The sequence below is a fragment of the Cydia splendana genome, chromosome 9 (assembly GCF_910591565.1).
Source record: "Cydia splendana chromosome 9, ilCydSple1.2, whole genome shotgun sequence".
NCBI classification, from domain to species: domain Eukaryota; kingdom Metazoa; phylum Arthropoda; class Insecta; order Lepidoptera; family Tortricidae; genus Cydia; species Cydia splendana.
In genome coordinates, this window is record NC_085968.1 from 5,154,180 (window position 1) to 5,181,881 (window position 27,702).

The following is a 27,702-nucleotide window of genomic DNA, read 5'->3' on the forward strand; positions in this document are numbered from 1 at the left end:
CAAGATCTTTGGCACAAGATAATACTCAGGGTCTGATGATGGAGCCGGAAGGTGGTCACCGGTACCAATCAACCATGCAACTAAACCACTTCGTGTTTAGGCTCGTTTGATTCGTCTCAACAAGATCTTTGACACAAGATAGTACTCAGGGTTTGATGATGGAGCCGGCAGGTGGTCACCGGTACCAATCAACCATGCCACTAAACCACTTCGTGTTTAGGCTCGTTTTATTCGTTTCTATAAGATCTTTGACACAAGATAGTACTCAGGGTCTGATGTTGGAGCCGGAAGGTGGTCACCGGTACCAATCAACCATGCAACTAAACCACTTCGTGTTTAGGCACGTTTTATTCATCTCAACAAGATCTTTGACACAAGGTAGTACTCAAGGTCTGATGATGGAGCGCGAAGGTGGCGACGGGTACCTGTCTATCATCATCAGCTCCATCATCAGACCCTGAGTAGTATCTTGTGTCAAACATCTTATTGCGACGAATCAAACGAGCCCAAACACGAAGTGGTTCAGTTACATGGTAGACTGGTACCCGTGGCCACAGTCCAGCTCCATCATCAGACCCTGAGTACTAACTTGTGTCAAAGATCTTGTTGCGTGGAATCGAACGAAGCCAAACACGAAGTGGTGTAGTTGCATGGTTGATTGGTACCGGTGACCACCTTCCGGATCCATCATCATACCCTCAGTACTACCTTGTGTCAAAGATCTTGTTGCGACAAATCAAACGAGCCCAAACACGAAGTGGTTCAGTTACATGGTAGACTGGTACCCGTGGCCACAGTCCAGCTCCATCATCAGACCCTGAGTACTAACTTGTGTCAAAGATCTTGTTGCGACGAATCGAACGAAGCCAAACACGAAGTGGTTTAGTTGCATGGTTGATTGGTACCGGTCACCACCTTCCGGATCCATCATCAGACCCTCAGTACTACCTTGTGTCAAAGATCTTGTTGCGACAAATCAAACGAGCCCAAACACGAAGTGGTTCAGTTACATGGTTGATTGGTACCGGTGACCACCTGCCGGCTCCATCATCAGACCCTGAGTACTATCTTGTGTCAAAGATCTTGTTGAGACGAATCAAACGAGCCTAAACACGAAGTGGTTTAGTTGCATGGTTGATTGGTACCGGTGACCACCTTCCGGCTCCATCATCAGACCCAGAGTATTATCTTGTGCCAAAGATCTTGTTGAGACGAATCAAACGAGCCCAAACACGAAGTGGTTTAGTTGCATGGTTGATTGGTACCGGTGACCACCTTCCGGCTCCATCATCAGACCCTGAGTACTATCTTAAGTCAAAGATCTTGTTGAGACGAATAAAACGAGCCTAAACACGAAGTGGTTTAGTTGCATTGTTGATTGGTACTGGTGACCACCTTCCGGCTCCATCATCAGACCCTGAGTACTATCTTAAGTCAAAGATGTTGTTGAGCCGAATCAAACGAGCCCAAACACGAAGTGGTTTAGTTGCATGGTTGATTGGTACCGGTGACCACCTTCCGGCTCCATCATCAGACCCTGAGTACTATCTTGTGTCAAAGATCTTGTTGAGATGAATAAAACGAGCCTAAACACGAAGTGGTTTAGTTGCATGGTTGATTGGTACCGGTGACCACCTTCCGGCTCCATCATCAGACCCTGAGTACTATCTTGAGTCAAATAAATACATATAGAATGTCAGGTCCTTTCAAATATTTTTAATCCTGTCCGGTAGTTTATTAAACTGTACCATTATAAATTATAATACTATAAAAACAGTGCTAGGATCAAAGTCTCTCGTTGCGGTTTACACGCACACAGTATAGCGTTTTACACGGCGCCCGCCGCACACAATGATAAAAAACCTCGTCGTCGCCGTTGAAAATGTGCGGAGCCGACCGACACACGTCCTGCCTCTACAAGCTCTGCCGCGGCACTGAGCTGGCGCAGCGCGCGTCATCGGTAATATAGAGTAGTTTTCAAAAAATTGCCAAAAAATTATAGTAGAATTTCATAAACACTAATGTATACCAACAGCATAAGCAAACGTTGCAGATTGCTTGAGTATGAAAATGACTTCGATATTAAGTAGATTTTCGTAGGAATTGACACTTGTTTCGGAGAGAAAATCGAGTTCGTTTTACTTTGATTTTCTCTTTCTCAAAGGTATGTAGGAAAAATATAGTTTGATATGCCTAAAGTACAGGGTATTAGTAACACAAAATAGCCAGGTTTAGCAGAGTAAAATTCTCAACATTTCCAAATAAGAGCTCGCCATTCAGTGCTTCACGGGGTTTTTCGGAAACGACCATCAGAAAAAAAATCATTACTAATTTAATAAGTCCTTTTTCTAATATTTACAACGATATTTATAAAGATAAGAAGACGCTTTTACTGGAACAAGTACTCATTGTTTCTAATAATGAGCGCAAAGTCCTGAATTTCGTCGACTAGTATCATCAATTTTGCATTATTTCGACTTTTCTTGTAAGAGCGCTCTTAAAACTAAAAACACACAATTATGGCTGCGATGCAGTTCGCAACCCCGCAGTGTCAGGGAGCCGGCCGCGGAACCGCCGGAACTTGACACTCTTCGGCCAAAGCTCCTCCTTGGTGAAGGTCGCTAGGTGTTCAGTCGGAACGCTCATATTGAGTGCGTTAACTGTAGAGGCAGCCCAGGAGCTCCCCGTTTATAGGCGGGAAGTGATAATCACTACACCTTATATAAGAAATCCACCGCCGCGTCTGTTTGTTTGTGTGTATGTGTGTCCGCAATAAACTCGTATACTACTTAACGGATTTTCATGCGGTTTTCACCTAGGTAATAGAATGATTCCTAAGGTTTAGGTGTATAATTTGTTAAGGTTTTGTGTAACCCGTGGCGGGTCGCTAGTATCAAGTTAAATAGACGGTACTGACCTGCTTAATTTATACCGAAACGTAGCAGACCCTTTAATGCGCGCGGTTCCTATTGTCAGACGGTTGTTCTCTAATTCAAATTAGATTTGATTTTTGTGGGGTCATGTTGATGAGCAAATAAGCATATGGCAAGTGAAAGCGTAGTCCTACGTTTACAATTACAACGGTGTACAGTCGCCATCAGATATATCGCAGCGGCTAAGGTGCTCACAAATATCTGAACACGCCTCTTGTCAGGGCGTTAGAGTGCGTGCTCAGATATTGTGAACACCTTGGCCGCTCCGATATAAGTATCTGATGGCGAACCGAACGTATTGAGAAAAATCCCCGTACTTTATCTTGGGATTCACTTCTCTTCTTTTTTTAATGACGAAACTTAATGAAATAAAACTTACTTAGACTTAGTGGGAGTGAATGAAATAAAACGTAAGTAAGAATACTCAATGGTTACTCGTTTTTTTTTCAGATTTACCACCAAAAGTTATCAAAACGACTACGGTTACCAAACCTGATGGCACCCAGTCAAAGACGTGAGAAGATCTATATTGGATTCAAATAAGTTTTAAGTCTCTTCTTAAGGCTCTTGGTGTACTTTTGTATTTGTAACTTTTGTTTCCAGGATGTAAATAAAGTGGTTAAGAAATGTATTCGTCTTATTTAATTTCTATTTCCTTATACCGCGAGTTGCGATTGGTCAAACTTAATATTGAGCAGAAAAAGCTTACAAAACAAAATATGTGAGAAAAAAGGAAGTTTTGACGGTAGTCCCTTCGAAAAAATGAATTTTGTCCCTTTAAGTTTACCTGAGAACCACTGAGGTAAATGCTACGGCGATTTCCTTACAAACTGAAAGTTTTACTCTTTGAAAATGGTTCTTTGTTTTCAATTCACATAAAAATACGCCGACTGCAATTGCCAAATGATGATGAAGAGGCGAGGTCTATGTTTTTTAACCGTGTGTAACCGTGTATAACGAAAAAACGGCTATTTTCAATAATTTTAATTCGAATTCACTTACAACGAATATTTACATGTTAAAAAAATACGATTGCAATGAAACTTGCAATGCAACACTTCAAACTTTTTTTAATAAATCGCAGCCGATGTTTGTGCTGTAGGTTCCGACGGCACATCCATGGGTTCCGACGCATCCAGATCTATCGTCAACTCGGCCGTCCCTTCGGTGTCGCCCTCTGGTTTGCCCTCGGTGGGTGTTTTAAGATCCATGAACATGAGCGGGTAGAGGCGGCCGTGCGTTTTAATGCCGTTTTGGAGGATGGCGCGAAGAGTGTCCGTGTAGGCGGGCGCGGGTTGGCACGTGGCTGGGTCTCGCCAGTGTAGACCTGGTAGAAGGAAGGATTAGTTTAAAGCATAAACGCGCGATGACAAAAATAGGAGCGAAAGATCGAACTGAATTTCAAGCCTTTTTCTACTGAAAAAGTTGGATTGCCAGAGTATATAAGCCAAATCCAATGCAACAAACCATAGATAATTTTTTTGGGGTTACTGGCAGTTAGAGCATTTTATAATCTGTGAGGATTTTCTTTCACGATAGTTGTCATTTTTTTATTTCGTCATCTTCGATTTACAAAACTGATTTTTCCTGCATTTAAGTACCCAGCCAAAAATATTATAAAGACAGAGAGAAATAGATCTGAAGATCTGAACATAAACCGCCCCCGGGTTCGGAAGCTGATGAGATGAATATTTCGATGAAGGTATAAGGTTTACCTGTGACGTCACCAATGAAGAGAGCTGGAGAAGGCACGTTGTCTCGCGTGTAGCTCCATAGACAATCCCGTAAAACTTGCACGATCTGCAACGAAATGGGATTTTAGGAAAATGACGAGAATGGATTCTAGGATTTGAGAACTGGTTAAAAAAATTACGTACCTATGTATTGACAGGCGTGGCTCGCTCCGCGATTTCGTCGCTTTGCAACAGGTAGCTACAACTACATCCGTCTCATACCAATTTTGGTGGCTAGCCATAAGCCGCGCGTGGCGCCTTCGCCACCTAGCGGTCATATCTGTCCTAATCGTAACAGACGCGTTTTGTTAGAGAGTGAATCTTCTGTACCTAGTACTATTATTATTATGATTTATTCTGTGGTATTGATGACAAACCTCGATAGCGGAGAGATTGTGCACCATTTCAATCATGTGGCTGAGTGGGTGCGGCAGCAACTGTCCCAGCGTCATAGTTTCCAGCAGTTCTTTAAGAGCGGTCTTCTCGCGGATTATCTCGGGTGATTGGGAGTCTGCTAAAAAATAAACAAATAAAGTGTATTGGGATCATAGACTAGGAATCCTCTAGACGGAGCTTAGAGCAATTATTTCATGAAATCGATGCTGCCAAAAATACAGGGGTGCGGGGGACGAGGTGAGCGAGTCCCGTGCCGTGATTGGTCCGTTCAAAGACACGGGCGTCACACGTCTTCAGCCGTGAAGTAAGGGATTGCGGTAGACGGCCGAGTCGTAGACGAGACCAGATAAAGCGAGTCTTGCAATCACTGATCCGGCCAAGGATTGTATAGTGCTTTTCTCAAACATTGTAAGAAAAAATGTTTAAATTGCCGCCTTTTTTTTCTTTTTTTTATATATTAAGAGCGCTCTTACAAGAAAAGTCGAAATAATGCAAAATTGATGATACTAGTCGACGAAATTCAGGACTTTGCGCTCATTATTAGAAACAATGAGTACTTGTTCCAGTAAAAGTGTCTTCTTATCTTTATAAATATCGTTGTAAATATTAGAAAAAGGACTTATTAAATTAGTAATGATTTTTTTTCTGATGGTCGTTTCCGAAAAACCCCGTGAAGCACTGAATGGCGAGCTCTTATTTGGAAATGTTGAGAATTTTACTCTGCTAAACCTGGCTATTTTGTATTACTAATACCCTGTACTTTAGGCATATCAAACTATATTTTTCCTACATACCTTTGAGAAAGAGAAAATCAAAGTAAAACGAACTCGATTTTCTCTCCGAAACAAGTGTCAATTCCTACGAAAATCTACTTAATATCGAAGTCATTTTCATACTCAAGCAATCTGCAACGTTTGCTTATACTGTTGGTATACATTAGTGTTTATGAAATTCTACTATAATTTTTTGGCAATTTTTTGAAAACTACTCTATATTACCGATGACGCGCGCTGCGCCAGCTCAGTGCCGCGGCAGAGCTTGTAGAGGCAGGACGTGTGTCGGTCGGCTCCGCACATTTTCAACGGCGACGACGAGGTTTTTTATCATTGTGTGCGGCGGGCGCCGTGTAAAACGCTATACTGTGTGCGTGTAAACCGCAACGAGAGACTTTGATCCTAGCACTGTTTTTATAGTATTATAATTTATAATGGTACAGTTTAATAAACTACCGGACAGGATTAAAAATATTTGAAACGACCTGACATTCTATATGTATTTATTTGACTCAAGATAGTACTCAGGGTCTGATGATGGAGCCGGAAGGTGGTCACCGGTACCAATCAACCATGCAACTAAACCACTTCGTGTTTAGGCTCGTTTTATTCATCTCAACAAGATCTTTGACACAAGATAGTACTCAGGGTCTGATGATGGAGCCGGAAGGTGGTCACCGGTACCAATCAACCATGCAACTAAACCACTTCGTGTTTGGGTTCGTTTGATTCGGCTCAACAAGATCTTTGACTTAAGATAGTACTCAGGGTCTGATGATGGAGCCGGAAGGTGGTCACCAATACCAATCAACAATGCAACTAAACCACTTCGTGTTTAGGCTCGTTTTATTCGTCTCAACAAGATCTTTGACTTAAGATAGTACTCAGGGTCTGATGATGGAGCCGGAAGGTGGTCACCGGTACCAATCAACCATGCAACTAAACCACTTCGTGTTTGGGCTCGTTTGATTCGTCTCAACAAGATCTTTGGCACAAGATAATACTCAGGGTCTGATGATGGAGCCGGAAGGTGGTCACCGGTACCAATCAACCATGCAACTAAACCACTTCGTGTTTAGGCTCGTTTGATTCGTCTCAACAAGATCTTTGACACAAGATAGTACTCAGGGTCTGATGATGGAGCCGGCAGGTGGTCACCGGTACCAATCAACCATGCCACTAAACCACTTCGTGTTTAGGCTCGTTTTATTCGTTTCTATAAGATCTTTGACACAAGATAGTACTCAGGGTCTGATGTTGGAGCCGGAAGGTGGTCACCGGTACCAATCAACCATGCAACTAAACCACTTCGTGTTTAGGCTCGTTTGATTCGTCTCAACAAGACCTTAGACACAAGATAGTACTCAGGATCTGATGATGGAGCTGGAAGGTGGCCACGGGTACCAGTCTACCATGTAACTGAACCACTTCGTGTTTGGGCTCGTTTGATTTGTCGCAACAAGATCTTTGACACAAGGTAGTACTGAGGGTCTGATGATGGATCCGGAAGGTGGTGACCGGTACCAATCAACCATGCAACTAAACCACTTCGTGTTTGGCTTCGTTCGATTCGTCGCAACAAAATCCTTGACACAGGTTATTACTCAGGGTCTGATGATGGAGCTGGACTGTGGCCACGGGTACCAGTCTACCATGTAACTGAACCACTTCGTGTTTGGGCTCGTTTGATTTGTCGCAACAAGATCTTTGACACAAGGTAGTACTGAGGGTCTGATGATGGATCCGGAAGGTGGTCACCGGTACCAATCAACCATGCAACTAAACCACTTCGTGTTTGGCTTCGTTCGATTCGTCGCAACAAGATCTTTGACACAAGTTAGTACTCAGGGTCTGATGATGGAGCTGGACTGTGGCCACGGGTACCAGTCTACCATGTAACTGAACCACTTCGTGTTTGGGCTCGTTTGATGTCTGGAAATCGGATGATGGTAACATGACGTAGGAGGAAACAGATTCATCCGAAGCTTGATTTTTGGATGATTTGAGGGGTAGGGGGGGTCAAAAATCGTCAAAAATAGATGACGTAATTTATGAACAGCCCCTATGTACATTTGCACTGCATTTAGTATTTTCGTACTTACCAAATAACAGTTTTAGAACTTTAAAAGTTAAGTACAGTTAGTTTTGTTATGGTTGATTTCAATATGCTTCGCGAAGGATCAAGAATGTTTAATCCATCATTGTAGTGCGAGTGTGGTAGAAGGGATCGGCGTACTGAGCTCGCACGGCCTGCCGCAGCGCGTAAAATACCTAAACTCGCTCAACGCCGAAATGTAATAGCGCTCTTAATTAGGGGTTTCTTACAGAGGAACGAACATTTTATTATTTTTGCGCTACGACGCACGGTTTTGGAGAACAGCCCTATAAATATTTATCTTGCTTTTTTTTTCTTTTTTTGTGTCTTTTAAATATTACTTAGGGGTTTCTTAAAGGGGAACGAAAATTTGATTATTTTTGCGCTACGGCGTACGGTTTAGGAGATACATACAGCATTATAAAGTTTTTTTTGTTATTTTTTATTTTTTAGGGTTCCGTACCTCAAAAGGAAAAAAACGGAACCCTTATAGGATCACTCGTGCGTCTGTCTGTCTGTCTGTCTGTCTGTCTGTCTGTCTGTCCGTCTGTCACAGCAGATTTTCTCCGGAACTACTGGACCAATCAAGTTGAAATTTGGTACACATATGTAAGTTTGTGACCCGAATACGGACATGTAACGTAAACAAATGAATTTTAAACATGGGGGCCACTTTTGGGGGGTAAATGAAAAAATGAAAAAAAAAATTTTTCGAACTATATCATGTTACATATCAAATGAAAGAGCTTATTGTAAGGATTTCAAATAATTTTTTTTTATAATTTTCGAATCAACAGTTTAGAAGTTATTCAAGAAAATAGGCAAAAAATGACCATTCCCCCCCCCCCTTATCTCCGAAACTACTAGGTCTAAAATTTTGAAAAAAATACATAAAATAGGTCTATACCTATAGATGACAGGAAAACCTATTAGAAATGTACAGTCAAGCGTGAGTCGGACTTAATTACAGTTTTTAATCCGACCCCTACGGATTTTTTAAAGAGATTTCACTCACGTTTCACATAGAAAATACATTGTTAACAGTGCCGGATTACTTAGAGTAGTAGTTTTCTTAGAGTAATTGGTGATAATTTTCTGATAAGATAATCATTTTAAATATTTAACGGTCTTACCTACTTACGAGTAATTGTAAGGTCAAATTAAAAATAATGTTTAAAAAAAATGTTAAATTGAGAGCTAGCTTAAAGTTTTTTGTACTCGTGGACTTTAATGGTTGAATTAATAAAGACTTTGTAACCAATAAGCAAAACAAGCACGTGCTTACGGCACCACGTTCAGGAGGGGCACCAAAATGCCAGGTTGAAAAAGATGAACAAATTTTAAAATTAGGGACAGACACATCGTTTTTACCACACGATTTTTTTTAGCTGTCCAAAAGCTAATTTGCAAAAATAATGGCGCGTAATTCTTTGGGAAACAATCGGTAGCAGAAGAAGAGTCGTGATTACATGCATAGATTCGATTTCAACCCACTCATTTGCGGTTCGGCGTTAGGTCTTATGCGAGGCCTTCTGCCTTAATTACACTTGGGCGTGGATCCAAATCCAAGCTTTCCTCTTTCGCAGCTAGGCCTACTGCCTTTCTCACACTTCGCCAATTCAATTCCAAGCTCTGCTTTCTTGCATATTTTATGCATGAAAACAACCTGGAATATCGAAGCCTAAGAAATATCGAGCCCTATGCGAAGCTAGGCTGATAGAAAACTGTCCCATCCCTTCTCTGTATGAAATCCTGGATTCGCGCCTGGTTGGGACTAAAAGTAAAATTGCGTTTGTATATCGAAAAATGTTCGCGCTCGCTTCGCTCGCGTTTTTAATAACTTTATAAGGTATGATAAAGGTGACATTCGGGTGGCGACTGCAGCAACATTACTCTGTTGCAACGTTACTGCTGCAGTACTGTCAACTTCCGTGATAAAATGATGTGACTGATTTCCATACTAAAAGTAAACATTTACAACTGTCTATCATATTGCGTTTTTATATCGAAAAATTTCCGCGCTCGCTTCGCTCGCGTTTCTATTACTTTCTAACCTATGATAAAGGTGACATTCGGGTGGCGACTGCAACAGCATTAGGTACTCTGTTGCAACATTACTGCTGCGGCACTGTCAATTTTCGTGATAAAATGATGTGACTGATTTCCATTCTCAGCTGTAACGCAGCAATGAACTTCTCTCAATTTACCAAAAAATCAATGTAATCTTGATGACCCGAGGGAGAGGGGGCACCTAGAAATCCTTAGGGCATCAACATATCTTAATCCGGCACTGATTGTTAAAAATTGTGTAATATACGGAACCCTTGGAACGCGAGTCCGACTCGCACTTGGCCGGTTTTTTTTAATATTAATTAGGGGTTTCCTACAGAGGAACGAACATTTTATTATTTTTGCGCTATGACGCACGGTTTAGGAGATACAACCCTATAAACATTTTTTTTCTTTTTTTTTTTTCTTTTTTGTGTTTTAAGTATTACTTAAGGGTTTCATAAAGGGGAACGAAAATTTGATTATTTTTGGGCTACGACGCACGGTTTAGGAGATACAACCCTATAAATTTTTTTTTTCTTTTTTTTTTTTAGATATTACTTAGGGGTTTCATAAAGGTGAACGAAAATTTTACGGTTTAGGAGATACAGCCCTATAAAGATTAAAAAAAAAAAGAAATCGTACCATAAACCATAAAGCAAATACTGCCTTAACTATAGTTTTTTTTTAAAGTGGTAACACACTATCGCACCGCACCGTCGCACCCATAAGTGAGAGCGAGAAAGAGATATCTGTTTTTCGCTATCTCTTTCTCGCTCTCACTTATGGGCGCGACGCTCCAAGGTCCATAGATTTTGTTTTTTTTTTACTTTTAATGTCGCAAGTATGCTTACAGTGAGAGTGGTCGTTGGCTGTATGTAATATTTCCTTTGTCAGTCTAATCTTAGTGAGCAAATTTAAAAAGTTAGAGCAGCGGACAATAATGTACGTTTCATACTAACTCCCTACATTACTTCTTGGCCTAGGTAAAGAAGTAATGTAAGGAGCCATAAATGAGCAACTTCATGTCTTCATTTCGCGACATTAACGCATACATTTCGGAGTATGTTTGAGAAAAGACACTGACTCGAAAATGGAGTAAAACTACCGTATATTTGTGGCAGAGGGGGTAGCGCTACTATATGCTCAGTCTGGAGGATGTCTTGTCTGTGATTGGGGTGAACAACTTTTTCTTGTCAGTCGCATACGGTCTCCTGGGTCACTCTTTATAAACATTTGGCATTTGCACTAACGAACTAGTTATTCTTAACTGTATGCGCGAAACGTCGACATATTTCATGATGGCAATGATATATTATAGTAGATGAAATATTATAATCAGGATTAGATGACTTATCGCCGGGTACTGTACCTATATGCTGAAGGAGTAACCAACCTTGTTGCGTGGCGAGGCGGTGCAGCGGCGCGGCGGTGGCGGCGGCGGCGCGCAGCAGCGCGGAGGCGAGGCACAGCGCGGGCCGCGCGCCGGCGCAGCGCCGCAGCGCCGCGCGAGCTACGGCGCTGCTTTCTAAGGCCGAGCGCATGTACAGTTCACGCTCTATGCTCACTTGCTGTAATCATAATCGACGAAACACGAACATTATTAATTAGTTTTTTATTAAACTCTGCCTTAATCCGTTTTTTTTTTGTAACTAGCCTCCGCCCGTGACTTTGTCCACTAAGATTTTTTTAAACTACTTAACTGCCGTCACCTTCCCACTTAATACTCTCGTACAATACAAATACTCTTTATTGCACACCTCAATAGTGTAGTAAATAAAGGTAGTGGACCCCGCAGTAATTCCTCAGCCTGAAAAAACTTTACAGTATGATAAAGTATCAATAAATAAAAAGTATTGTATAAATTTCCAAAGAATAATAATAATAGAATTAAAGTAAATACCTAAAGTCTTAAATCGTTAATATCTTTTTACGGAAAAATGCTCCGTTCAAACTTTCTTCGCCAGACATATTCATGTAACTTATTGCAACAATATATGAAATATCAAAAAAATATCCCAGCAGAAATACCAGTATTAATAAAATAAAATTTTTTGGCGTGTCTTGGACCGGAAAATTGCTCAGTCTAATTTTTTCACTGGAATGCCATTTTATTGCCGTTTTATACCTACAAAATGAAAATCTAAAAATTTTCCACTCTCAGTTTTTAATAGTTCTATACATACATACATTTCTATACGCATTTTTTTTGGATTTTTTTACCCACTACGCCAAATTATATTCTAAGATCATATAAGAAGAAAAAAATGACAGAGCAATTTTCCCATGAAAAAGAGCGTCAAAAAAAGGAAGTATCATAAAAAAATATTCTCATGTTTGACAAAACTTTTAAATTTTTTTCTAGTATCACATACTGATACAAATAACTTATTTTGTAAAATAATTTTGGACTGAGGAATTACTCGGTTCAATATATAATCAGATTTGTGTTTTTACCTAACTTAGGAGTTTTTTTTTTTGGATATTTATAATGTTAGTCTCGGCTCATACTATACAATAACCAAGCTAAATTTCATCGACTGAGAAATTAATGCATGGGTCTCCATACAACAACTTGCTTCATTTACTACCCTACAACTCAACTTGTACTTTCAATCCCTTAGGATTAGGACTTAGGAAGTAAAATAATCGCTTATTCCCAGTGATATCTGTTCATAAATATCCCCTAAATTTTGACCATCAGACAATATAAATTCTACTTTTTCAAACGGTTTGGGACTAATTTTCCTGTTCATCTATATAAAAAAAAACCTAAAAGCATAATAGGCATTTATACTAACCTTAGTAAAATCTTCGTCTGGCCAAGGTAGACCGTTATACATGACATCAGGTGATACCAGCTCCACCAAAAGTAAAGCCACTGAGGTACAACCTTCGACCACACCGTTGTTGCCGTCCTGTTAAAAAATGACCGCAAATTAAAAAGTTGCGGCGTGACGTCACGCTTAAATAGCAGCCGTAGTAATGTATGGATAACAATTTGGGCTATATGATATGTCTCACCGAAAAAGCCGTCGACGCGACAGCAGGCGCCGGCCGATGCAAGCCGAGTCGAAGGACGACTTTTTCGCTCTTATTGCGCTGACATAAAGCTTTTTCCTATCGGATTTTGCCGATTTCGCGTCGACATATGCGGGGGAACCCTTATCATACAATTAATTTTTAAATATAATTTCCTTCTTGGACTCATAGAGGTTCTGCTTTCGGATGCCTGAGCCGATGATGCCCGCGTGGAAGACTGATGCCCGTGTGGTTCTGAGTCAGTTGGGTTATTGGGCCCTAGAGAAATAAACTCACCATACAGGACATAAGGGCGCCCATAAGCAGCTCATTGTTTGTGGTGAGGATGGGCGGAATGTCTTTCTTGGACTCGTACAGGTTCTGCTTTCGGATGCCTGAGCCGATGATGCCCGCGTGGAATACTGAAGTGTGGCTTTGAGTCAGCTGGGTTATTGGGCCCTGAAGGAATCGAACATTTTAGGGTTTAATGAAAGCGGAAGCCGTTAAACTACCCCCGTCTCCTCCCGTTTAGTTATCTCGTAATTTATTTACCTACTTATTTATTTCCAATATATGCAAGTTTAATAAATAGGGATGATGACATTGATGACACATGTTGAATTTTATAACAAAATCTATTAAAATAGATAGCAAATGAGCAATTTATCACAATATTGTGGACATTAAAAAAATATATGGAAATAATACAAAAATACAGCACCTGAAATTTTCAAAATTTTAGTTTGATTTACTATCAAAAACGAAATAAGTAAGGATACCATTCGATTCTTCACATTTTATCCAAAAAAAGATTGTATGGCAACTATATACATAAACGCAATATTTCACCGACAAAAATGCAATTTTCTTGTTTTGTTCAAACTTCAAGATGCGATCTCAGTAACCTTGACGTCACATAGCGATTTGTTAGGGGCGTTTCGTGAGTGAAGTACGACTGTCGGAGTTGGACTATCATTTCTGACTTTTGTATTGCTTTAACAAACCTGATTGATTGATACCATAAATGAAAATTTGTCATCTAGCCTATTGTAATCCCCCTAAAGAATTGTTATGAATTGTGGCAGGTCCTCCAGCGCTCGTGAAGCGTGCGGCGGGCGTCCCAATCTCTAACGGCCGACAGTAACCTGTTGGAGGAGACGGTGGTCGCCTTTCTAGCGTTGGTGCTACTGACATAAGTCTCTAGTTGGCACGACGGTGTTGTTCACGAAGCTCTTCTAAACATGGCGGTATTTGTCCCACAAAGTTACCCGACCTAGTATCCTATCTTGTACTCGTTTTATACTAATGACGGATGCAAGTGAAAACACAAGGTAATATTAAATGGGTACATTGTGTATACGTATCTGTAAGTTATGGGTATGTATCCGTCCTCAAACCAATGATATTTATTATGTAACTATAGATAGGTTATACTCATACATAAGGAGCACAAAAATAGTTCCATGTTTATTTCTATTACCTACGAAGCAATCTGTTATTTTTTATTAATTTCACATTCCATTTACCTTTGTCATACTCGTTGCTTAACATGTCTCTTTCGCTTGTCTCTTGGCTTGTCTCTTTCGGTGAGTGGGAGCTCATTATAGCACGTGTACATTTCTCGCTTGCCCAGGTGCGACTAAAGGCAACTTGTACAATTTGTCACAAGGTAAGCGCTTCAATTTTGGAACGCCTGATAACGTAACTTGGGTTATAATAAATGATAAACTCACATGCTTCTGATTCATTTGCAGTAGTAACTCCTCCGGCTGCCAATCCCTAGCCGGCACGACGGTGTTATTCACAAAACTCTTGCTACCAAACGCCGCCTCTTCCCTAAACATGGCCGTCTCAAGCAGGTCCCTGAGTGCGGCAGCGCGAGCGAGCTTGCTGTGGAGACAAAGTTTGCGGAGCAGGCGACTCGCGATTTGTACGCCGCGGAGTTTTGCTAGGATATCTGCGAAACAAAACATGTTTCTATAACTTGCAAATACAGATATCAATCACAATGAAAAAATAAACGATGAGCAACTCTGGCCAACGTGGGACTCGAACCCACATCCTTGGATTACCGGTCCAATGCGTTACCAATTCCGCAATAAAAAAGTGTAGTATTTAAGTTTTAATTAATTTTTTTGCGTAATGGCACGGAACCCTTCGTGCGTGAGTCTGACTCGCACTTGGCCGGTTTTTTTTATTGATAAGTTTCAAATGCAAGTACCTATGTATGTGGCCCGGGACCGCGCGCCACGCAAAGCACAACACAGTAGGTAAATTACATTATTTTTTAACACAACTCTTTCAATTTTACATTTCAGCCAGTTGATTGGTAATCAAAATATTTACATACCACATATTTGGCGAACTTATTTAGAATTATGTAGATTTTTTCTTAAACACTGCCGTGAATTTAATAGTTTTGGTACATAAGTAGCAGAAAACGAATCGGAGTTGGTTTTGGCATAAACACAATCCCATCAAGAGTATTAATTATTAAACAGCAACCATATTTTGCATCTCCGTTTGTAAGTAAGTCATTGAACTCCGTAAATAGACTGCCTGTGAGAACAGAATAGATAGAGAAAGAACATAACTGAACTTACCCTTGACCCCCACAGTTCATTTTGATAACAAAATAAACTAAACTAATAACTCTGTACAGTGAACATTTTAGTATCAAATGCGAAAGCTGACAACATCGCAAATATTAAATCACTACACCTTATAAAACAAAGTCCCCCGCCGCGTCTGTCTGTTTGTGTGTTTGTTCGCGATAAACTCAAAAACTACTGAACGGATTTTCATGCGGTTTTCACCTACCAATAGAGTGATTCTTGAGGAAAGTGTAGGTGTATAATTTGTTAACCCGTGCGAAGCCGGGCCGGGTCGCTAGAATGTTCCTAAAATTAACAGTATTTATTACGACATTCTTTGTGGGTAATGGCTACGAGTTAAAACAAGTGATCGTGCTATCGAGACATAATATAAGGGCCCCATTCCACTACGACATTAGCACGGATTTGCTCAGCCCAAAACCCTGGCCTACATGGAATATGGAACCAGGAGCTTTAACTCCAAAGGGGCGGCTCCTCGAACATCACATGGGCAAATACTTTTCTGATTGGATGATTAAGGAAAAGTTACTCGACAATAACTGCCCGGGAGACGAAGTATTTGTATATGCAAATACTAGATCAAGGACAAAAGAAACTGCAAAAGCATTCGCTGAGGGCGCTTTTGGAGACTGTGTGAGGGTTCTCTTTAAAAACATTACAGACCATGATCCAATCTTTAGATTTAAAGTCAGAAACGATTCGGCGGAATTCAAAACAGCTGTTCTAAATGAAGCGATGAAGAATTTGAACAGTACGGACTTGAGAAATGCATTTCTGGAATTGAACAGAATAGCGGATTTTGGACATTCGTCGTACTGCAAAACAGAAAAGGTTTGCGATTTGAGTGAAGCGAAAACGGAAATTGTGTTTGATACTAATATGGATATACCGAGGGTTTCAGGTGGTGTGAACATTGGTTGGAGCTTTGTTGATTCGTGTTTGATGGCATATTACGATGGTATGGCGCCTGAAAATGTGGCGTGGGGTCAAATACAAACGAAGAGGCAGTGGGAAACTATAATGGCGATGCTGAGAACTTATCTCGAATTGCGATTCGAAACTAAGATTTTGGATAGGGATATAGCTCTGCCCCTGCTTAAATATTTATCTGATATATTTCAGAATGGTAGAAGGAAATTTTATCTACTCGTCGCACAAGACGCCAACATCAGTGTGCTAACCACTTCTTTAGGTTTTAAACGCTACATTCTAGATTATCAACTTGAAAGAACGCCTATAGGCGGAAAGGTTGTGTTTCAAAAGTGGTACAACGAGGAAAAGGATCAAGATTTGCTGAGAGTGAACTATGTGTACCAGTCCACTGAACAAATAAGAGATGGCGTTGAAGTTAGTTTACAGGATCCGCCGCAGTGGCAGCTCCTTGAGATGAAAAAGTGTGCTGTCGATGAAAATGGCTTCTGCCCTTGGAATGATTTTATAAACATTTTAAATACTGTATAAATGTTTCATTTGAAGTAAAGTTGCGGCCGTTGCGGGCTTGTGCCAAGTAGGTATCTGAAAGCATTTTCTATCCAAAAAGCGTTGACTTTTCTGCAGATAGCCAATTAGAAGCAACTCATTGGAGAATATAGAATGTGTTTTGTACCTTCTTCATGTAGACACCGGAAGAAATACATGACTGTGGCTTTAACGACCTTCAAGATGGCCTCCACGCTCGGCGGCAACCCCTTCGTCCCGGTCAAGTCTATTCTGTCCAACACCTGCCAAGAGAACAATACAAATATGACGATAAAAATAAGTTATTTATTAAACATTCAACCGCCGAAAGTATAACGATTTATTTTCAGCTGTATCACAAAATTTTCACTATGTCACACAATGTTAAAAATTTAAGCAAAGAATTACAAAATTTCCATATTTAAGTACTGTTGGTGCTTTTAGTTTAGTTTAGACAAAGAGAATAGATAGTATAGAGGGGTCCTGTCATAGTAAATTTTGTAGTCACAGTAAATTTACTGCCATCTATCGACACCCGACTAAAACTCAAAATGAAAACGTATAAAATTATCAATAAAATGTATATATATGGAAAAATGATTTTATTATTTTTATATCATTTTGACCCATGTTCATTCACTGATATCTATGTGTTAAAATTGTTAAATATGAAACGGTGTCGTCACGCCATCTAGCCGATCATAGGCCAAAGGTGTGTGCGCCATCTATCCGAGAATGACTTTTTCTTGATTTCCGAGGCACGTTTTTTCCTTAGACTTTATTCATCTTATACGAAGTTTTTTGGTTTAGATAAGAAAATGACAACCATCATGTGAAGACAACGAAGCATTTTTACCCCACATAGTGATGCCGTACCATAGCCATCAGTGTACATACACGTTGTAATCCACTCCGGATTTAGAGCATTTAAACGACAAGAAAGATCTACGTTCAGTAGTGTTTCACTACAGATTGCTGCATATAAACAAAGAACATAGAAAACTGGTTATTTTGTATAGAAATTTCTAGTAAAGCAATCCGTTTTTATTGCTCTTGTGTGTAGTTACCTCAGCCAAGGCGTGACAGGCAGGCCTTTCCGGGAGCGAAGACATAGTGCAGTCAAATGATGATCCGCAGAAGAGATGCAATTTCTTGTAGCACAGTAGGTACCAAGATACTTACTGCTGTGGCGCAACGACCCGAAGTGGATCTTGGCCTCCGACACCAAAAACCGCCATGCTACTCTGTCCAGTCGACGGCGCCGAGTTCGCTAAGGTCTTTCTGCACAACACACATACATAAAATATACTAATCAACACATTTTTATTAATCTTGAGTATGGTTACCTCGACTAATGCGTGGCATGCAGGCATCTCAGGTAACGAAGACATAGTGCAGTCAACTGTGATCCGTAACAGAGATGCAGTCTCTTGCAACGCAGTACCGAAGCGGCAAAGGTTAGCCTCGACCGCCCGAGCTATTGGGCGGGTGCGGAGGTGCGGTACCCGGTTGGAGTTCTCCCATCTATGAATATATATATCAGTTTCTAAGTAATTTTCGCAAGAAGCTATCTTAGGTTACAAGTACAATTAGGTAAGTATAATACTAGGTATACAAGTTTTTTTTTCATTTGATAATATCGCAGTTTTTAAAAGTGGCGGTCGTACAATTTGCTTCCTCATTAAAACAATAGGTATCACTTCATATAATTTAGCAGTCCTCAAACCTCAAATCTAACTTTGAATCAAGTAAATACATGTTTTGTTATGTTTACCAAGTTATAGTGTAGTATGTTTACTCCAGTTTCAGTTTCATATTTGAAAAACAATAGTTAACTACCTCAACAACTTGACGATATTCAGACAATAATGATGCAAATACGTCTTCTGATCGGCCGGCACCTTCCCCTGCACAAAACTCTTCTTTATCTGCGTATCTGACTGCATAGAATTCCTCAAAGCGTTTCCGACGGCCGTCTGAATATGCTCCTGGTATCGTTCGGTCGAGCCTAGCGCGCGTTCTGAGGTGTCGTTAGGGATGTGCATAGTCATGGTGCCGGACATGATGCGTACGAAGAGAGCTAGGGTTGTGTCGTTGCGGGAGTATTGGAGGAGGTAGCTTAGTGTGTTGATGTATTCTGTGGGGAGGCGGCAACCTGGAAATAATGGGTTAGGTGAGGACGTTATCTCAAAAATAACAAAAACAAAAGTGATCATTATATACCTTTAAATGAGCAATTCTTGTTTTTTTTTTTTATTTATTACTTTACAAAAAAGTCATAATAGCTTCTGCGGGTAATACTTACTGACAAGTATGAGCAGTCGGGCAATAGTATATTGTTCCAACTGGTCTCCGACCAGGAGTCTCTCCCTAAGCACTGGCGCCTCTTCGGCAGCACTGGTTAGAAGTGGAAAGTCGGCGTCTGGGAGTAGACCTGACAGTTCTAGCTTCTGTAGGAGGTACTCTATAATAAAAACATTAAGATAAAGTCGCCATTGTTATAGTCACAATTTAGTCGAGAAAGATAGATCGAAAATTTACAAGCCAACATTGGATTTTTTCGTGTAGCCGTTTTGAAATGTGGACTATCTCATCCCGGCAGGTCATAAAATAAATACATCGACAACTCTTTTATCAAAATCGACATTGTAGCTGTGGCGCTACGGTACGTAATAATAATACCGCATATCGCAAAACATTCACCGTCGAGAGCTCTATCATTCAGTTGTATAAAAATGCCTAAAAACTGTGCTGGTGGGACCACTTACCAAGCAGCTGCCGGCACACAGGATGGTGTAGAAGAAGTAGAGTGCACTGCACGGACGCGCGCACAAGCAGTGCCACCAGCGACTCGGGCCCGACTCCCTCCCAGGCCGCCGTGTTGCGCTGGTGCGACCACACCACCCATAAGCGTTGGACCACCTCGTCTGTCACTGGCAAACAAAACACAGACTTTTAGTCGGACATAATATGTGTTTAAGTCCGTCTAAGTTAACTCTGCACTTAGCAACTTAGCTTAGCCTGGACATTAGGGCTCCCCAAAAATGTAAAATTCTTATGAAGTTAAACTAGACGGATTCTAATCAGAAAATCGCAACATTACTAGCTAGGATTCTGATCAGTAAAATAGCAACACAAACTATTTATTGCAAGCCCTGTTTCATCGTACACTTAGTTTGCATTGCACACTTATTTATACTTACGCGTCTGTTTAATGTCTTGCGTGATATCTTTGAGCACGGTGTCGGACTTGGCAGCCAAGTTCAACAGGTAAGGGATCACGTCTCGCTATTTCTCAGAGTCACTGTTCAATGACACCAGTCAAGTGAAATTAGATCTTCAATAACAATAAACATATACGTATACTATAATATATATGTATATATACTATAATATATATATTATAGTATATGTGTATAATATATTTGTATAGGTAATTAATATGTTATTCGTAATTTATTGATTGTTTTTGCTGTTGTAATTGTAGCACCGCTCACAATCTCTCTGCTTAGCCTTAAGGTTGACTGGTAGAGAATGCCTTATGGCATTAAGTCCGCCTTTTGTACTATAAGGTTTTTCTTTTGTGCAATAAAGATTAAATAAAAATAAAATAAAAACATTATATACTTACGCGTCTGTTTAATGTCTTGCGTGATAGCTTTGAGCACAATATCGGACTTGGCAGCCAAGTTCAACAGGTAGGGGATCACGTCCCGCTGCTTCTCGGAGTCGCCTTTCAATGAGATGGCTTCCTGCAATCAAGTCAAAGATTATAATACCTGCTTACAGTTAGATGGAGCAAATTATACTGTGCATTGATAAACCTCATATTGACATATTTTGGACTATTTATGGACTTATATTTTGCTCTAACCCAGCGGTCGGCAACAGGCGGCCCGCGAGCCTCTCTAGCTATTTTGTATGTAATATTGACAAAGGAAAATGTCTGCTAAAGTCACAAATATTACCAATGTGCGGCCCGCGTCAACTTCGTTACCTACTATATGGCCCTTGGTTGCTAAAAGGTTGCCGACCGCTGCTCTAACCTAACCTGCATAACGTTATCGATTGTCTCCCGAAAATAACCTCATAGAACTTCTTCTAGCCTAGTCTTCTTCTAGGCTTCCCTCAGAGGCATTCTACAAGTACCATTCAATGAGAGAGAGTCGATTATGGCTTTACTTCAAACTTTAACAGTGTCAAACTATACTCGGCTTTCGAGCATTTCAAAAGGCTCACTTTCTGGCGCTGCGCGCGATCCAGCCTACCGCCCACAGCAGCCTATATGTCGACCTTACAAACCTGGAACAAGTCGAGTAGCGCGCGTCGAACATGCAACAAAGCCGGCGGGTGGTTCGCCAGGTGCGCCAGCACGGCGTCGGCGCCCAGCGCCAGCGCCCGCGGCGCCACCAGCGCCGGCTCCGCGCGCCCGATCCAGCCCACCGCCCAGGAGCACGCACGGCAGCCTGGCAACATAATCATTTCCAAAAATGTGTTTAACATAAAATGTAATTGATTTAATGTTAAAAATTAAGTCGAGATTTGACAACAAATTAAGTATATGTGATATAAATAAAATATAACAATTTCTTACCCAGCATCATATCTATGCATTTAGCTCTCCTATCTGTGTCTAGTAATGTCAGGTTTTGTGCTGTGATGTCCAACAGAATCCTTATTGGTTCAGTTGTTTGGAGGGTTCCACCTAGAAGGTAAAAAAACATCAATTTAAAACTTGAACAGACCACACTGTTAAAAATTTGCTTGGAATGCTCATGTAATCAGTATTTGGCAAGCGTGTTAGGTCCATCGGGCCATCTTCATGGCTGTAGTCCTTTAAATCAAGAATCAAGTTGAAAATCACCAGTGAAAATGGCAAGTTGTAGCACAGAACAAATAATAGTACTACCGTACAGAAAGGACACTTCCTACAAAACTGAAGTTTGACAGTGATTCAGGGACAAATCATGATATCCCTTTCTAATTAAGAGCGCTCTTACAAGAAAAGTCGAAATAATGCAAAATTGATGATACTAGTCGACGAAATTAAGGACTTTGCGCTCATTATTAGAAACAATGAGTACTTGTTCCAGTAAAAGCGTCTTCTTATCTTTATAAATATCGTTGTAAATATTAGAAAAAGGACTTATTAAATTAGTAATGATTTTTTTTCTGATGGTCGTTTCCGAAAAACCCCGTGAAGCACTGAATGGCGAGCTCTTATTTGGAAATGTTGAGAATTTTACTCTGCTAAACCTGGCTATTTTGTATTACTAATACCCTGTACTTTAGGCATATCAAACTATATTTTTCCTACATACCTTTGAGAAAGAGAAAATCAAAGTAAAACGAACTCGATTTTCTCTCCGAAACAAGTGTCAATTCCTACGAAAATCTACTCAATATCGAAGTCATTTTCATACTCAAGCAATCTGCAACGTTTGCTTATACTGTTGGTATACATAAGTGTTTATGAAATTCTATTATAATTTTTTGGCAATTTTTTGAAAACTACTCTATATTACCGATGACGCGCGCTGCGCCAGCTCAGTGCCGCGGCAGAGCTTGTAGAGGCAGGACGTGTGTCGGTCGGCTCCGCACATTTTCAACGGCGACGACGAGGTTTTTTATCATTGTGTGCGGTGGGCGCCGTGTAAAACGCTATACTGTGTGCGTGTAAACCGCAACGAGAGACTTTGATCCTAGCACTGTTTTTATAGTATTATAATTTATAATGGTACAGTTTAATAAACTACCGGACAAGATTAAAAATATTTGAAACGACCTGACATTCTATATGTATTTATTTGACTCAAGATAGTACTCAGGGTCTGATGATGGAGCCGGAAGGTGGTCACCGGTACCAATCAACCATGCAACTAAACCACTTCGTGTTTGGGCTCGTTTGATTCGGCTTAACAAGATCTTTGACTTAAGATAGTACTCAGGGTCTGATGATGGAGCCGGAAGGTGGTCACCAGTACCAATCAACAATGCAACTAAACCACTTCGTGTTTAGGCTCGTTTTATTCGTCTCAACAAGATCTTTGACTTAAGATAGTACTCAGGGTCTGATGATGGAGCCGGAAGGTAGTCACCGGTACCAATCAGCCATGCAACTAAACCACTTCGTGTTTGGGCTCGTTTGATTCGTCTCAACAAGATCTTTGGCACAAGATAATACTCAGGGTCTGATGATGGAGCCGGCAGGTGGTCACCGGTACCAATCAACCATGCCACTAAACCACTTCGTGTTTAGGCTCGTTTTATTCGTTTCTATAAGATCTTTGACACAAGATAGTACTCAGGGTCTGATGTTGGAGCCGGAAGGTGGTCACCGGTACCAATCAACCATGCCACTAAACCACTTCGTGTTTAGGCTCGTTTTATTCGTTTCTATAAGATCTTTGACACAAGATAGTACTCAGGGTCTGATGTTGGAGCCGGAAGGTGGTCACCGGTACCAATCAACCATGCAACTAAACCACTTCGTGTTTAGGCTCGTTTGATTCGTCTCAACAAGACCTTGGACACAAGATAGTACTCAGGATCTGATGATGGAGCTGGAAGGTGGCCACGGGTACCAGTCTACCATGTAACTGAACCACTTCGTGTTTGGGCTCGTTTGATTTGTCGCAACAAGATCTTTGACACAAGGTAGTACTGAGGGTATGATGATGGACCCGGAAGGTGGTCACCGGTACCAATCAACCATGCAACTACACCACTTCGTGTTTGGCTTCGTTCGATTCGTCGCAACAAGATCTTTGACACAAGTTAGTACTCAGGGTCTGATGATGGAGCTGGACTGTGGCCACGGGTACCAGTCTACCATGTAACTGAACCACTTCGTGTTTGGGCTCGTTTGATTCGTCGCAATAAGATGTTTGACACAAGATACTACTCAGGGTCTGATGATGGAGCTGATGATGATATACCCGTCGCCACCTTCGCGCTCCATCATCAGACCCTGAGTACTACCTTGTGTCAAAGATCTTGTTGAGATGAATAAAACGTGCCTAAACACGAAGTGGCTTAGTTGCATGGTTGATTGGTACCGGTGACCACCTTCCGGCTCCAACATCAGACCCTGAGTACTATCTTGAGTCAAAGATCTTGTTGAAACGAATAAAACGAGCCTAAACACGAAGTGGTTTAGTTGCATGGTTCATTGATACCGGTGACCACCTTGCAGCTCCATCATCAGACTCTGAGTATCACCTAGTGTCAAAGATCTTGTTGAGACGAATCAAACGATCCTAAACACGATGTGGTTTAGTTGCATGGTTGATTGGTAATGGTACCTTCCAGCTCCATCATCAGACCCTGAGTACTGTCTTGTGTCAAAGATCTTGTTGAGACGAATCAAACGAGCCCAAACACGAAGTTGTTTAGTTACATGATAGACTGGTACCCGTGGCCACCTTCCAGCTCCATCATCAGACCCTGTGTATCTTCAGTGTCAAAGATCTTGTTGAGACGAATCAAACGAGCCTAATCATGTTACTACATGGTTGATTGGTATACGTGACCACCTTAATCATCATCAGATCCTCAGTACCAGTTCGTTTTTAAACCCTCGTTGATACAAACTTTACAACCTATAGGTACCAAATGCAATGACGAAACATGTAAATAAGCGAGTAGGTACCTATAATTTCTTTCGAGTAATATACCTTCATAAGTACGAGTATGGGGCTATTCATAAATTACGTCGTTTCAAATGGGAGGAGTGGGGGGGGGGTCTGGACATCGGATGATGGTAACATGACGTAGGAGGAAACAGATTCATCCGAAGCTTGATTTTTGGATGATTTGAGGGGCGGGGGGGGTCAAAAATCGTCAAAAATAGATGACGTAATTTATGAACAGCCCCTATGTACATTTGCACTGCATTTAGTATTTTCGTACTTACCAAATAACAGTTTTAGAACTTTAAAAGTTAAGTACAGTTAGTGTTGTTATGGTTGATTTCAATATGCTTCGCGAAGGATTAAGAATGTTTAATCCATCATTGTAGTGCGAGTGTGGTAGAAGGGATCGGCATACTGAGCTCGCACGGCCTGCCGCAGCGCGTAAAATACCTAAACTCGCTCAACGCCGAAATGTAATAGCGCTCTTAATGTATGGCACTATTCCTTTTGGCTATTTAGGGTTGTCAAAATTCAAGTCATTATCGTATCTGTGGTCGTGCACGCAAAGGAAGTCATGTGTTGCCAACCCTAATAATTGGTCAGAGCAATGCTGAGCCGGACAGAGCCGAGTTTGCCCAAAGTGAGGAGTAGCTCCCGACTGGTTGTAGCTTAGTGCCGAGCTTCAAGCTTTTTGCTGACACACTATTTTTAACTTATTCATACTATTCATTATTTTTCTTGTATTCATTAAGTGAGTTTCTATTTGACCAAACGAAGCTTTAACCTTACTCATCAAAGATAGTCACCAACATTTTCTTGGCAAGCTTTCTCTGGATTCATAAGGCTACATAATGAAATACTGTTATGTCTAATATTGCAACTGTGTACTTACTTGGCACATTTTCCTTTTGTGTAGCAATATCCATAATCAGATTGATGCACCATGGCGCAATGAAGGGAGCCCAGGCTTCTCCGAGACTGCAGAGCTCTGGGCCAATCATGTTTACACTCTCCAGCGCTCCGTTTGTATTAGGGTCGTTCTGAGGAACAAACCGTGAGTTATTTAAACCTATATGGCTAAGTACTTTAAGAAATATAGGCTAGTCTAAATACCGGGTCTTTAAAACGCAAAATTCACAAATGCATACCTCGTAGTCAGTTGGGTTGATAGAAACATTGACCGCACTATGAAAAACCATCGCGAAATACTCGAGAACGGCATCTCTGGCGGCTGGAAACGTCTTCAAGAGGCTGATACCGATTTTTGTTAGCTCGGAGGCATTCTGGAAGTTCCTTCGTGATACACCATAAATAAAGTTGTTAAGGTCTGCAGACAATGCAGTGGAATTGCCAGAGGGGTTCATTTTGTTTATTAAGTTACTTAGTTGTCCAATAACGATACATTAGTGATGAAAAGATGCGTGCATTACGCACGCAAAACAAACCGCAAATGTGACATCAGTGACACTGACATATGCCAGCCTGACAGATGTTGACTTTTTAAAATGTTACCAGTGCAGATTTTTATCAATACAAATTAACAAACAAATACAATTTATTCTTAATTTATTTCATACGGATAATATTTATAAATAAACAAAGAAATAAAAACGTATAATATATTAGACATTTTTTGATGTACATTTAATTTAAAATGCCAAATATTATACAATCAATTTAAAAAAATCGATTTCCATACGTTGTAAGTCACAGTTAATTATAGTCGAAGAGCCTACAAGGAAAATCTTACATTGTTAAAATAATTATTGACTACACCTGTGGGGGTGTTGTAGTTATGGTGTTCTAAAACATTAGTACTTATGATGTATAGAAATAGGTAAAATCAATTTAGTAACCAATGATATCGGTTTAATAATTGATTTATTATTATTAGGCAGGTGCTTACCGGATCTCGAATATCAAAGGGCGTAACGAGTTAGTAAAGTTACTGTACTTACGCCCGTTCATTAAAAACTAGCAGCATCTATCTATCTATTGTTATCGATAATATTGTTAATATTTCATAATTCGTCTCGTTAAAACAAACCAAATAAAATATGTACCTAAATAATGGATCCATTGCAAAATCGATCTTTGTATTCCCACAGTAAACTCAATAAGGTTTATAAACTTAATTATAATTTATTATCAAACATTGAAAGCTTAAGTGATTTGAAGAATATGAAGTTATTCAATTACTTATTTCATCTTGAAAAAAAATCAAGAGATACTTAAGGGGGACACTAGAGGAGCCTAGGTGCATGCAGAATATACTTGATTTTCAAACGGCCCAGTTAAATCGTCGTAGACGGTCGGTACAGGGCTATAAACGCGAAAATCGAAGTTTGCAAATTGCGGGCATTTTTCTCTGTCACTCTAATTACGCCTTCATTGGAGTAAAAGAGAAAGATCCCCGCAATTTGCGAATTTCGGTTTTGGCGGTAGCCCCTCAGGTGAAGACAGTGACCACTCCTGCATATTCGAGCGATAGCGAGGCAGATAAAGGAATTTCGATTATCAATTTTTGCAGTAGACCCTCAAAGATGACGATTTCCTTGACCAGTGTAACAAAAATCGTAAGAGGCCAACATCTAATATATAGAGTTAGACCAAGATTAGTCTGCAACGACTTCGATAGCACACGCAGTGCAAGTGTTATTTAAACGTCATAATTTTCTCCAGCTGTTCTCGAACTTTCACGGTGACGGAACCCTTTTGAAAAGCCAAATATTTGACGTCAAACGTCGTTTCAAAGACGTATATGATGTAATTGAACGTTTTCCAAAAAAAATTTACATTTCATTCATTGTCTTCAAAATATTTACTTCTTGGGCTCATTTTACTCAGAATCATTTGTACATTCACGCCTCATACATGAAAAAATGTGTCCCAAGATTTCCTTTCCAGATCGTCACATTTTTGTATGAATTTTTTTTTATTTGTATGAACGTGACGCACTGGAAAAATATTTTTTCATACAAAATTTTGGGACACA

General features: G+C 40.4%; 4 protein-coding genes across 5 annotated transcripts in view; 2 read left to right on the plus strand and 2 right to left on the minus strand.

The window, feature by feature from the left end:
- LOC134793440 (MAP kinase-interacting serine/threonine-protein kinase 1-like) overlaps positions 1-27,702 on the plus strand; it is a 362,541-nt gene that overhangs the window by 115,648 nt on the left and 219,191 nt on the right. The window lies entirely within an intron of this gene.
- LOC134793442 (NAD(P)H-hydrate epimerase) overlaps positions 1-27,702 on the minus strand; it is a 110,837-nt gene that overhangs the window by 4,755 nt on the left and 78,380 nt on the right. The window lies entirely within an intron of this gene.
- Positions 3,989-26,162, minus strand: LOC134793432 (integrator complex subunit 5). 2 transcript variants are annotated; one of them, XM_063765003.1, is made up of 17 exons: positions 25,856-26,162; positions 25,600-25,747; positions 21,668-21,778; positions 21,376-21,539; positions 20,705-20,825; positions 19,842-20,006; positions 19,379-19,537; positions 18,913-19,228; positions 18,420-18,597; positions 17,222-17,336; positions 14,734-14,957; positions 13,298-13,459; positions 12,781-12,897; positions 11,376-11,550; positions 5,044-5,177; positions 4,649-4,733; positions 3,989-4,260 (listed from the first exon to the last, which is right to left on the minus strand). In XM_063765003.1, exons 1-17 carry the CDS (start codon positions 26,069-26,071, stop codon positions 4,004-4,006), a joined length of 2,847 nt encoding a protein of 948 aa, XP_063621073.1. In that variant the 5' UTR covers positions 26,072-26,162; the 3' UTR covers positions 3,989-4,003. The 2 variants fall into 2 exon arrangements, with proteins under 2 accessions (XP_063621073.1, XP_063621072.1); XM_063765002.1 differs by having other exon boundaries at positions 5,044-5,180.
- On the plus strand, positions 15,862-17,076 carry LOC134793875 (glucose-1-phosphatase-like). Its single transcript, XM_063765590.1, has one exon. It carries the CDS (start codon positions 15,895-15,897, stop codon positions 17,074-17,076), a length of 1,182 nt encoding a protein of 393 aa, XP_063621660.1. The 5' UTR covers positions 15,862-15,894.

Coding starts and splice junctions, on each gene's coding strand:
- LOC134793875 (XM_063765590.1), top strand. CDS start 15,895: ATGTTCCTAAAATTAACAGTATTTATTACGACATTCTTTGTGGGTAAT.
- LOC134793432 (XM_063765002.1), bottom strand. CDS start 26,071: ATGAACCCCTCTGGCAATTCCACTGCATTGTCTGCAGACCTTAACAAC. Junction 20,007..20,704: donor GCAAGACATTAAACAGACGC/GTAAGTATATAA, acceptor TTTGTTTGCCAG/TGACAGACGAGGTGGTCCAA. Junction 18,598..18,912: donor AATATCGTCAAGTTGTTGAG/GTAGTTAACTAT, acceptor ATATATTCATAG/ATGGGAGAACTCCAACCGGG.